This window comes from Microtus oregoni, unplaced genomic scaffold (assembly GCF_018167655.1).
Source record: "Microtus oregoni isolate MIOR12 unplaced genomic scaffold, Mior012 000000F_ref0000247, whole genome shotgun sequence".
Lineage (NCBI taxonomy): Eukaryota > Metazoa > Chordata > Mammalia > Rodentia > Cricetidae > Microtus > Microtus oregoni.
Window position 1 is genome coordinate 26,739,404 of NW_024543059.1, and position 13,575 is coordinate 26,752,978.

At 46.4% G+C, this 13,575-nt stretch overlaps 1 protein-coding gene across 1 annotated transcript in view; it reads right to left on the minus strand.

Moving 5' to 3' along the window:
- Adamts17 (ADAM metallopeptidase with thrombospondin type 1 motif 17) overlaps nucleotides 1–13,575 on the minus strand; it is a 291,689-nt gene that overhangs the window by 163,601 nt on the left and 114,513 nt on the right. The window contains exon 8 of the mRNA XM_041652890.1: nucleotides 2,231–2,336. Coding sequence (XP_041508824.1) covers nucleotides 2,231–2,336 — 106 coding nt within the window. The remainder of the gene's footprint in view (nucleotides 1–2,230; nucleotides 2,337–13,575) is intronic.

The window sequence follows — 13,575 nt, forward strand, 5'->3', positions numbered from 1 at the left end:
CAGCCAGTCTTTGACCCAGCGGTTCGTCAGGAAGAAAAGGCCTCTGTGCTTTCATAATGTGGCATATGCGTGCCCCAGTGTATGTGACAAAAAGAGCACTGTGACAATGACTGTGGTACCAGATGCTGCCACAGAAAACTGCAATTGATGTACCAGTAGCTCAAAAACTTTATCCTTCTTTTAATGTATGTGTATGTATGTACGTGTGCCTGTGTGGGTCTCTCTGTCCATCACATTCGAACAGATGTCTGTGGAGGCCTGAGGACATCAGGTCCCTTATAACCACAGTGAGCAGCCAGATGTGGGTGTCGGGACGTGAACCCAGATCCTCTACAAAGAGCAGTACATGCTCTTAACCACTACTTAGCAGCTAATTGGCTTTGATTCACGATAGAGTTTGGTTTTTGTAGGTAAAATTAGAGTTTAGTAACAAGCTATCAAGAATTCTTCAAGAAACTGTACACAGTCTATAGCTAAAGGGCATTTATGGTCCAGCCCCTCAAACCATCTTTAAGAACAATCTGTCTATCTGAATGTCTGTCTGTCTCCCCCCCCCCCCAGTGTGTGTGTGTGAGTGTGTGTGTGTGTGTGTGTGTGTGTGTGTGTGTGTGTGGACTCAGAACACAGTCCAGATGGTGGTAATGGTCTCAGGTGAATTGTGGTACCCACAAGGCTAGCTGGCCTGTGAGAGTCCAGGGAGTCTGCTGCTTCTGCCTGCCCCATCTCACCACAGCAGGGTGGGGATTACAGACACATGCTAGCTCACCTAGCTTTACTTGGGTTCTGAAGATCAGAACTCGGGCCTGCACGCTTGAGTGGTAAGGATTTTCTCCCACTGAGCCATTTCTCCAGCTCCTCCATATAATCTTATTTGACTATTCACAGACGCTCCCCTCCTCATCCCCAAAGCTCTGCATTCTTAAAGCCCTTAAATAGCTGATTCACTTTCACATACTGAGATAGGCACCTACTGAGGCCATGGTGGTCTTTGCTCATGAGACCCTAGGGTACCGAGTTTTAACTACTGGAAAGCAGGGATATAAATGCAATGAAAAAAAAATAGTGAGGGCCAAGTACTGTCACCAACAGCTAGGAAGCAGCATGGACATGGAGCAAGGGTGTACATCAGGGCCACTGACTGGTTTTGTTAGACCTCGGTCAATAAATACATGTTCCTATGCTACACACACAACATCCACACAGCACAGTCTCCCTCTGCCCCACATCAGGGTCTCCAACCTGTCCAGAGGAGTCAACTGCCAAACCTCCTACAAATGGGACCAGATAAACAGGACAAAAGAGAAAGGAAGGCCTGAGACTTCGCTGTTGCTCCAGGAAAACAATTGCATTTCCCTCCTTTGTATACACTGGCTTTCCTCTTGCAACGACTGGACGTAACAGTTAAGGACTTGGACCCCTTCCTGGGGAGGTCATTAGTAAACCATTTACGACCATTTCCCAAGAACTAGATTTCCATTTATGTTCTATACAATCCAATATAAATTTTCCCACTGCTCTGCATGCTCAGGTTTCCTCAATTTGATTTTTTTAAAAAAGTTCTTACACAGTCACATCACAGATTTTCCCTTCAGAGAAACATAAAACAGACATCCTTTCTAGCAGAAAGGGTAAGCGCTCAGGCCACGGTTGTAGAATAGGCTGGCTATCTGCCCCTGGGACTTCCTGCAGGTGACTGCAACCCTTCTAACACCCAGTTTTCGCCCCTGAAAATGGAGGAGGCTGCCCCAGATTCTCTAGAAGGCTCCTTTGGGCTCTAGGGCTCTAGGATTATTTAGTATTAAAATATGAAAGACTTTCCGTCCCTGTGCAAAGGGAGTTGCAGCTGATTCTTCCAAACAGAGACATTGCATTGGCCATTCAGAAAGTGGGGCTTTGGAAATGACGGAAAAGAAAACAGAACGCGAACAGCCTAGCGATAAATCCAACCGTTTTAGAATGATGTCCTTGGAGTGAATTAAAAGACCGTGCTGAGCTTGGAAAAAGTAGTACCACGAACCAAGATGCCCAGGAAGACCTCATTGCTGGCTTTGAGAATAAATAAACTTCACATTAATATTTCCACACTCGAGAGGCCGTCCGTGGGGTGGACCTTTTTATTACAGCATCAGCAAAGGCACAGAACTTCTGTGTCCTGGGGCTCTTGGAGTTCCAGTGGGAAATGTGTCTGGGGAAGAAGCAAGGAGGCAGAATATTGGAGTCTGATACTTACTTGTGGCCCAGCTCGTGGGCGATGGTAAAGGCCAGATTGAGACCATTGTCTTCGGCAAGCACACATTTCCTCTTAGCGCTGCACACGCCTCCTAAGTAAGCAATTCCTGCAGCAGAGACACAAAACACATCCTCTTCAGAACGGGGAGGCCCTGACCTCCGGGAAAGCCCACACAGCCAGAATCACGCACGGCCTGGAAAGGAGCAAATGGGGACACGGCTGCCTACCAGGCAGGACCCTGAGCCTGGCTTGTGCAGGATGCCGGTGTAGGTATCCATAGCAATGACAGTGAGCACAAACATCTCGCAGGTTCCTGGTGTGGGTCAGGCAGAGCGCTGCGTGCCTTATCAAAGCATCTGCCTCCATTCTCATCACTGAGAACAGAGGCAACCCAAACCAAGTTCAGAAACAGGAGAGAGACTTTCCCGGGTCACCTGGTTTGACACTTAGGGCTCAGAGATAGAGACCGGCAAAGTAAGCTGGATTTGGAACGTAAGGAGGATGTCCTTCTGGCTCGTACATGTCCTTAAGAAGGACATCCTTAAGTTTTGTACTTTTGTCTCCCCCTAGTCCTGACCCTCGGGGAGAAAAGCGGCACAGGGCAGGGGTATGGGAAAGAGGCAGAGTACAGAGGGTAGGAGGTCTGAGTGGGCATCAGTAAGCCAATGGCCAGGGTTTCCCTGAGAGGAAGGCCCACTGGTGAACAGCATGGATGGCCTAGGAGAGCAAGGCTTCCGAGCTCAGCCACAGGGCAGGGGGAGTGTCTTCGGCAGGCTGGCTCCAGGTTTCTTGCCTTCCAGAGAGCTCTTGGTTACTTCTGTTCTCTCTGTTCTCAGGACGTCCATTCCTCCAGAGATTACGGCAGCGAGGTCTCTGTGTGCCTGCCCTCTGCCCTCTGCCCTCCCCTATCACTGGTCATCCACCCGGCGCAGGCTGACCTTCACAAAGGCCTGGATATAATGGGGCAGGGGATGAACTGGTCTCCTTGTGAGGTCCCATTGGCTGAGGCCGGGAGCTGATGGAGGAGCACAGCTGTGCTTTATATTCTGGCTCAGTGCCATGCTGGGATCCCTTGAGGGAGCAATGCCTGCTCACTACCGCCATGGGTACCAACCCACCCACTGAGCTCCATCCTGCTGGAGCTCAGACCTCCTTCATTAATTTTCCTGAAATGTCACAGGAGGGAAGGATTTGTCACAGAAAGAAGGAGGACTATCTAAGGGAAATTATCTCATTAAAAATGACCGCCCCCTCCCCATTTAGAAATGAACTTATTTCCTTAGCATGAAGCCAGCTCTGGGTGCTGGTTGCTGTGCTTCCCACACCTTTCGCTATTTGTGGTCACTCTTATCCTCCCCCTCCAGAGCAAGAGGGGGAAACAATGCCTGGAGGTTCCATGAAAGAGAAAAGTAGGGTTTTCAGTACAGCTTAGAGGTAACTGAGTGATGCTGAGGGCAGGGTTTGGTCCACAGTACCACAAAGAAAAAACATCATCAAGCTGTCACGTAGTTTGGGCACAAACAAGGCATTCCCTCTTTCTGGGTCCCCTTCATGAGGTACAGAAGGGCCTCCCAAGCAGGTTTTGCAGAGAGATGCAGTTCTGGGGCTACCAATGGGCGACACATCCCACATTCCACAAGATGAGCAGCGGTGCTGTACCACAGGCCGACCTTTCTCTGGAAATATGCAACATGCATAGCCAAGGATGCAGAATTTAAAAGCAGCAGCAGTAGTAGCAGCAACAAAGAAATAAGTTAAATGCTATTTTGGTCTCCAAAGACATTTTATGCACATGGACTTAACAATCCAACAACACAGACAATGGGTTGAAAGAAAACAGCATCCAGAAAGGATGCAATCTGGCCGCCTATTGCCTTCAAGACCATATTCTGGTTCTGTTTTAAAATGCTTTGTGGGTTGCCACTGGCAGTCCAGCAATAAGCAGATAGTAAGCTGCTACAAGCCCTGATGGTGTGTGCATGGGACACACACACACACACACACACACACTGCAGTGTGAAACACAGGTCACAGTCATTCTGGGTCAATGAACCAATGATAGGCAATCAGAAGCATACATTCTAAGGCAGTCACGTGGTGCGAAAGGAGGCATAACATGGCCAGATGTCCTGTGCTTGCTGTCCTGAACATGCCTGCTTAAAGGCTCTGTTCTGAACCAGCAGACCTTAAATGCCACACAAATACTTCCCTGGGTGCTGGCAGAATGGGCTTCCCACTTTAACTGCATAGCATGCAGTGCTATGGGCAGCAGCCAGCAAAAGAGCCTTCCAATAATTGCATTTTAATTTTTCCAAGGTGCAGATGCTTAGATTAAAAAAAAAAAACCCTAGAAAACAAAGGGTCAGTTTATTTATAAGACTCTCTTGCACAAGGGTGGGTTAAGGGCCATTGCTTAAAATGATTGATTGCAATCATTACCAGCCTGGTGATAAAACGCAGCAAAGAAAACATAGAAGAAAACTGCTCTTGATCACACAACACCAGAGCTGTGTGAGGTTATGAGCCGGGGCGTCGAAATGCTTAGGATGTGTAAACAAAGACTAGAGAAAATCCCAGGTCGCCAGCAATGTGAGATCTGCTAGGTAAATAAATGGTAACTAAACCATGGAACTCCTGTGGAAAACAGGCCACCAGTATTCAGTGTTTCATGGAAAGAAACAACTATTCAGGGCAGGGGCACTGGAGACCAGGGATGTAATAGTCTGTAGTCTGTATCTAAGGTTTCCCAACTGCCCTGGGGTTGAGGTCACTGAGGTGGCATTATTGGGAGGTGGTGGGTGTCTAGGTGGTGGGCTTGGTGGGAGGAGGCCTTTAGGTCTTTGGGGAACGTACTCTTGAAGGGGAGTGTAGGACTCAGTCCCTTCCTCCTTTTTTGCTCTCCTGCTATGTGGTGAGACATTTCCTCCCCTGGGCAACTCCAGCCATCCCACCCAGATTGCACAGGAGACCTAAAAGCGATGGATCTGATGGACAGTGACTGGACCCTCTATATCTTCCTCAGAAGATGCTTCTCTTGGGGACTCATCCCAGTGGTGGAGAGCTAACCAACACAGACCCTGATCACCTCAGGCTCCTCAAGGCACCAAACCGGAAAAGGCCACTACATAGGTCTACATTGGTCCTTGTCAGGAAATAGGGAAAAACTAGCTTTCTCTGCATCAATTTACTTAAAAAAAAAAAAAGACTGCAACATCTGCTCTGCCAGCTGCATTCTGCAGAATCTCTTTAACTGTAATTCCTGTCAGCAAGGTGTCTTGCATCCCACTATTCATAAAATTCTCCACAAAAGAAATCATAGTAGGGCCCATTATATAACACCAGTCCCGCACGTTTGCATAGCTTCTTGGAATGAAAGTGAAGCAGAAAGGCTACTGCCATTCAACTGAGCGTCTCTCCAGGAACAAAGCTGCCTGACCCATCCCTATGGAGGACGAGACTTTTTTTTTTTTTTTTTTTTGAATAGGGAAACAAAGGCTTAGTAGTCAGGTGCACAGTCAGTCCTCACTGTGACAAACCCCCAAGAGAGACACCTCAAGGAGGAAGGCTTGGCTCTCAGTCTGAGAGGTTTCAGTCTTTGGTTGGCTAGTTCTTCATAGGAGACTGTGGTGAAGCATATAGGCAGGATGGAGCAGAGCTGCCCTCTTCACAGAAACCAGAAAGCACAGCAAAGACAGGAAGAGGTTCAGGCAAGATATCCCCATTTGAAGTTAAGTTTAGGGATTTGCTTCCTTCACTAGGTTATTCCCCTTAAGAGTCTTGGACCAAGTAATGAGTAAGCCATTTGTTAGGTCAAAGCCACCATGGTCTAGACCTCTCTGGTCATGCCCTCATGGACTCACTCAGACATGGGATTGACTTGTCTTGTCTTGTCTCCATCAAATGAAGTTAATAATCAAGATTGATCATCAATGTTGGAGCAGGATAGAAATGAAGGATGCTCTGTCTCTAACACCTTTTGGCACTTCCCCCAAAGCTTAGTTAATGGACAACAATGAATAAGTGTGTGCAGAGAATATTTTCATAAATTTTAACGTGTGTTTCCATAAGGAGGTAGATGGAATAGAGCAAAGGCTTCTTCTGTTTGAGGTCAAATGTTCCTAAGCCTAAAGAGCAGAAGACTTGAGATATATATATATATATATATATATATATATATATATATATATATACATATTCCAATCTTAGTGGTAGTTGCCTCTGGGATGTGGTAAAGGGAATAGAGATCTTTTAAAAGCCTTTCCCTTTCCACCTCTTTAGGAGCTACAGTGGGGCTCTTGAGATGGATCAGGAGGTAAAAGACTTGAGTTTGATCCCCACAACCCACATAGTGAGGACAGAGGACCAACTCCTATAAGTTGTCGCCTGACCCCACCTCACACACCATTGCATGAACATGCCCCACCCTGCTATAAAATAAAGAAATAGAATGCAAATAAAAAGAGGTTAAATTAAGGTATCATATTGGACTTAAACTTCATACCATTAACATATTGTATATTTCATTTATTCCAAATGCCACAGCAGGGGTAAAGGCAGGAGCCAAAAACAGAAACAAGGCCCACCCCCTTGGACTGTTGTCCCAGATATACAGCGCTACAGGAATCAGATAATGCAGGAAGGTCCCAGCCAACTCAATGGGATGCATAACTGCATGTGTACTTAAGCAGGGATTTGTCCCGCCTCTACTGAAACCCTGGGATAAACAGGAGAAAAGCGCATACATACAGATGAATGTAGACATAGAGGAAATAATGGATTCTGAAACCAGGGGATGTTTAATTCATGCCACTGGAGTTCCCACCCCCCACACCTTCCTGGCCATGCTGACCACACATGGGCCCTCCCTCTTCTTTCCTTCTGTGGGAACACAACACAGCGGAGAGCAATCGGATGAAGAGGCTTAATTATTTACTTTTTCAGTAAAGAGCTGCACGAAAGCTTATAATTCATAAACTCAAGACTATCTATTTGATCTGCTGTAGACTCACGGAGTAAACACCACACAACTGTATAAGCCCGGTTTCTGCAGTAAACCACAGTGTGTAAACCACCTGCAGCTGTTGGCCTTGTCACCCTTTAGTCAGAGGCACGGGGGCTCCGCTTGCGAGCTAACAGTCAATTTTCCTTGCCCACTGCACATCGCACCGACACCAGCCGACCTTCCACTGGGCCCTCATACTATCTGTGAAAAGGGAGTAACTCATATCTGTTCATTCGATGCGCCTGTCACTGTCGAGTATCTTATGTTCATCTTTATTGACAACTGTCTGCAAGTTGGTAGAGATTCAAACAGTAAGTATAGGTGCAACTGAACTTGGGGATAACATTTAAGAGCAAAGAAAGGTCTTAAAGTCTAATAGGTGACGAATGAAAAATAGCCAGTATTGATTGATTCTCATTTGTAATAATAGGTAAGTTATATATACTTTTAAAATAATATATACATATATATATTTATATAAAGACTTGTTATTATATATTGTTGATTCACTTCCATTAAATCCATGCCCATGTAATTCACATTTGAACAAGGATGCATAACCGTTCTTTCTCCTCTCTAGGATTTTCTCCACAGGGCTCTATAAGGCCCATCCTGGCACCTCACTCTTAGGAACACTACACTTGAATGCCAGGCTCGGAAGTCATTTGAAACAGCGAAATTACAAGGAGGGGCACAAAATGCAACCCACGTGGCACTAAGCATACTGCAAGGGGCACTTGTTACAGCATGAGAGCTGAATGAGGCAGGCGGAGGATGACCTGGTTCCACCTCAGCCAGGAATGTGTCTGAGGTGGCTCACACTTCTCAGCACGCTGCATACATCCATGGATGACTGCCAGAGTGTTCTGAGCACTGGAGATACTAATACATCGCAGCAAGTGGCAAAAACAAATCAGAATATCCTAAAACAAAATCTCCAAACCCAGAAATAACCTTCATGTTGGGCAAAAGAAACTGCTTCTCAGCTGCAATAAAGAAATTTCATTTTCATCTCAGTGCTGCTCCTGTTCCCATTATTCTCTCCAAATTACTTGATCTGCTTGGGTCATCTCCTCTCAGCTTATTTCTGAAATCGGGGAATCGCCAGGACTCACTACCATGCAGAATAGCCTCTGCATAGTAAGTCACTGGTCATCCGAAGGACCCCAGAGCCCTGTGGCAGCATAGGATCTAAAAAACAACCAGGAAACATTGCTCATGGTAAGGCTCCAAAAGGCTGGTGAGGGAAGTGGCCAGACAGACTCAGAAGCTCTGTACTCTACACCTGCTGTGCCATGACTTTCTGTCTCACCGTGGGGCACCTACCTCCTGGGGCACGGTGCCTTGCTTTCCGAGACTTTGACTTGTCTTAGCAATTTCCCCACCAGGATACGCTCTGCTTGCCCCTAGTCTTTCTGCGTCCCTTAGCATCAGCCATGTATATAGATGAGCTAGTCATGGTCTTTATTCCTATACCATGCAGCATATTAGAGCAGTGGCCTCAAAGAAGGTCACTGGTCCCTTTCCCAAACAGCACTGTAGACAATTCCACAGCCAACAAAAGATGTCCATGCCTTACAGTCTCTGTCTGAGAAGAGCCCTGGGAAGCTGAGAGATTTAATAGCCCACACGAGGTTAGATGAAGGAGTAAATGAACAGGGTAAAGATTTAAAAAGTGCGTTGTTGAAGTTCTGTTGTTCTGATTTTGAGTCTCCATGTAACTTAGAATAATCAAAACAGTATGGTATTAACATAAGATAGACATATAGATCATGGGAACAGGACTCAAAGTCCAAAAAATTAAATCCGCACATTTAGGGTTTGTTGATTTTTGACAAGGGTACCACAATCATTCAATAAGCAAAGAAGTATCTTTTCAACAATGGTGCTGGACAGCTACATACGGAAGAAAGGTGTAGCCATACCTCATGCCACACACAACACTTAAATCGCAAGGATAAAACCCCCAAATACAAGCGCTTGAATTAGAGCATCATCAGAAAGCAGTGATGGAAATCTTGGCCTGAGGTGGAGGCAGTGCCTTCTTAGATGTAACAGCAAAAGCACAAGTCAGTAGAAGTAAGGGAGTTCTATTTTCTGCAACAGGAGAATGGCTGGGAGTGAAAGATTTAGGAGGGATATGGAGTCACCTTCATTTTGTCCACCACGCCAAGAGTCAACATGCTGGCACATTCTACTTGGAAAATTCCTGTCCCCTGCAGCGTGTCCCCACTTAACTATACAGTTTACTGTTTGCTTGTGTAATCCTGGCAGCAACTCCACCAGTGAACTGAGTTAAATGTGTAGTATACTTACACTCGACAAGACCCTGCTCTGTCTCAGGGTGCTTGTAAACATAGATCAGATTCAGGAGAGGTCATGGGGGCTAGGCCTTGTTCTCTGTAGTCAATTTGATAATAATATCACAGCTGAGGATACAGACACTCTTGGATCAGTTTCTCAGGCATGTCCAAGATCCCAGGCTTGGGAAAATCATGTAGCAAGTTCTGAACCAGGAACTGAAGGTCTCTGGGTTGGGTGAAGCAGTAGCTTCTAGAAGCTATGCCTGCTGATGCAGTAAGGGGCCTGAGTGTAAGATGTCAGCATAAGGAGTAAATATTCCTGTGGAATTTAGAAGTCAGAAGCAAAAGAATTTCTCCCAACAGTTTGCTATGCTCTGTAAAAACCAAAACAGAACAGGAGAGGGGAAGGGTGGGGGGAGAAATAAATAACTGTTGATATTCAACAGGCCACAACCAGTGTGAGCCAAGTGGATTGAGATTCTGCACAGATTTCTCACCCTCGGAACAAGATGGCACTTTCCATCTACAGGGCCCACTGGATGGGAGGAGACCTCCAAGAAGCCAGCATCAAGTTCCTCCAATGACCTTGGCTCAGGGCTCAGGGGTTTCTGGAACAGGCAAGACAGTAAGAACAGCCCCCAGCAGGTTCACCTCGGGACATGGGAGGGGCCTTGACAAATCTCTTATTCTGACAAACACTTCATCAAGTGTTTCCTGACTCCGTGTCCACGATGGGCCCCAAGCCAGGCACAGATTCTCAGATGAGCGAGAACTGCAGAGTGTGGAAAAAATGTCCCTGAGAACATGGTTGTAGCCGAAAGATGATAACTCAGGTAGAAAGGTTAGTTGACAAGTCATCAGTCAAAACCCTGGGCCCAAAAGGTGGGACTGGGATTCTCTTCAGAACACTTGCACTGGGGACCTCTTTGATGGGTGCACAGGAGTCCTTTACTGTTCTCCCTTCCTCCTTCCTGTCACTTGTTACAACAGAGGTTTCCCTTGCTTCTGTTGACTGAGCAAACACTCCTGATCCCCTTTATCAGAGTCTGTGGGCAGTATTTATGAGTGTGGAGGACCAAGTGAGCCTCTAAGTCTCTTTTCAGAAACACGCTGTGCCTGGTCATGTGACTGCATCGGAGATGCTCAGGGAGCCATAAAGAGTTTGCTGTTCAGGTACGTGCTTGTACCCTAACAAGATCACCCTCCCCCAGGCATATTTGCTCACCAGTGTGCCTGTGCAACCATGGTTCTGTGAAGCAGCCCTGTAAGTTGGCTGCATGAAGCTGATGCCCACATTCCTATCCCAACAAGCTAAAATAGATGTTGAAACCTGTTTAGGGGGTAGTGGGAGTCATTTTTGTCTTTGACAAAGATGTTGCCCAGGCTGTCCTTGACCTCTTGACCTTCTGACCTCCAGCTCTCTGAACCTACGCTCAATCATCCTCCTGTCTCTACTTCTGCATGCTACAGACGTGGCTACCACACTGGGCTGAATTTTGAAAGCTTTAAAACACATTATATTTTGGTCCACAATTTTAAAATAAACGTTATCAGTCCCCGTCAGTGACTTAAAGAGCCTTCTATTGTCTCTCTAAGTTGGTCCCCATCTCCTTACTGGTAAACTAGACTGCCTCCCCTCTGCCTAGGAAAAGCTGGGGTTTTAGGCAGAAGTAAGGTGGAGACAGTTTGTCTAAAATTCCTTCACTGTGTGGGGAATGAGACCCCATGGGCTTCCAAAGGGCCAGAGAGCTCCAAGGCAATCGGAGAAGAGTTAAATGTTCCTTCTGCGAAATCAAACATTATTTGGAAGGATGGGTCCATGACTGTCCCTGAGACCTGATCAAGCATGTTGAGTCCCGATCTCTCAGCATTTGTGTTTGAACTGAATGTTGAGCAGCCACCGACAAGGCCATGAGGGAGGGCTGCTAACTTGTGAGGGGAGAGCCTGGGAAAGGAGGCAAAGCACTTGAGGGTGTGTATGGATCCACTGTGACAGAATGCCTGACAGAGCAGCCTGAGGAAGGAAAGGCATGTCTAGTCTCACAGTTACAAAGATGTCAGTCCGTAGTTGTTTGCCGCGCATACTTGGGCAAAAAATTATGCTGGCAGAAGCATGCAGTAGACAGGAAAAAGAGAAGGAATCATGAGGAGGGGCCAGGGCAAGATACAGGTTCTTAACGGTATATTCATGTTTGTCTATTGGGTTCCAGGTTGTACCTTTGCCATACAACAGTCATGCTACTAGACAATCCATCAAGGGATTAGCTCACTCATTAGGCCAAAGCCCTCATGATCTTTCCCTGGAATGCCATACCCCATAGGTGTCTCTAACTCCCCGTAAGGGTGCCAATGAAAATGAGCCGCCGTACATGTAGAGTAACCACGCATGTTCCACTCACGACGCTTGTAATCATCCTTTTCCCTGCCACTGGGAAATTCTCTGACTAAAGTGGCCCAAGGGAGAAAAGATTCCTGTTGGCTCTGAGCTTGAGTGTACAGCCAATCAGGGTGGGGAAATGAAGGCAGCAGGAGCATGTGGAGGCCGCTGGGGACACTGCTTCTGTAGTTAAGAAGCATAGAAACATGGCTAGCTCTCAGCTCAGTTTCTCTTCTGTATTGAGAATAGGAACCCAGCCCAGATAATGGTGCTACCTTCAGCTGAGGTGGGTGTTTCTTTCTCAGTTTAACCTAATGTAGACTGTCCCTCACAGGCAAGCCCAGACACTTCTTTCCTAGGTAATTCTAGGTCATGTCGAGTAGATGCTCAATGTTACCAGCATCAAGGACTAAGTTATATGGACTATATATATAGTTGAGCCATAACAATGAGTGTGACTTGATTTGTAGACAGGGCTTTTAGGAAGCAATTAAAGTTAGATGGATTATAATAGTGGAGCCTTGAGAGAACTTCTGTCCTTATAAGAAAAGGTACAGACACCAGACAACCAGAAGACATGGTTCTTCCCCAGCTTTCTGAATATGCACAAGAAACCTGGAGAAACTGTGGTGAGAAGGTGACCATCTATAATCCAGGAAATAGGGCGCTCACCAGAAACCATCTCAACAGCACTTTGAACTTGGCTCCCCAACCTTTATAATTATGAGAAAAATAAGCTTATCATTTATACCATCCAGTCTACGATACTTTGTCAGACAGTACAAGAAAGCTAATCTACCCAGAGGGAGGCCCAAGTTCAAACAGAAGTACCCTGTGTCTTCCTTGCTCACTTGGGTTACCTGTAAAAGAAGCTCACCAGAGCTTCTCACTGATGCACAGTGCTGGCTCCAGACTCACCGTGAGAACCAGCCCGATGCTCAGAACATAGCTAAATAACCAGGAACCTAGCTGGAGGTTGCAGGTAGACAACTGTGGTGGAATCAAAGGACTGATATACCAGTGCATAAAAATCATGCCACACATCAACTAGCTGTATTCAGAGGCACACAAGTGGCCTTCCTTAGCCATTTGGCAACAGGGTATCCTGCCAAAAGGAGACCTCACTGCTGGGTAAGTCTCAAGGAAGACAGGCCACAAGGCTCTCTAGTTGCACACCACTCAACTTAGCAGGCCAGCAGCTTCTTGTTTTCACTTTGAAGCACCTGAAACCCACAAATGTAGGGTCAGGGGACCCAAGGGAATGACTGCTACCAAGGTCCAGGAAATGGTCACATAGTGAAAAGGGTTTGACACAGTGACAGGACTGATGTGGGATCCCCCTCTGTATGCTGCGAGTACCATTGATGAATAAAGGAAATTGCCTTGGCTGTTGATAGGGAAGAACTTAGGTAGGCAGAGAAAACTAAACTGAATGCTGGGAGAAAGAAGGCAGAGTCAGGAGAAGCCATGTAGTCCCGCTGGAGACAGATGCCATAACTTTAGCTGGTAAGCCACAGCCACGTGGCGATACACAGATTAATAGAAATGGGTTAAATCAAGATGTAAGACTTAGCCAATAAGAAGCTAGAGCTATTGGGCCAAGCAGTAATTTAACTAATATAGTTTCTGTAATGATTATTTCGGGGGGAGGGGGTGGGATTTG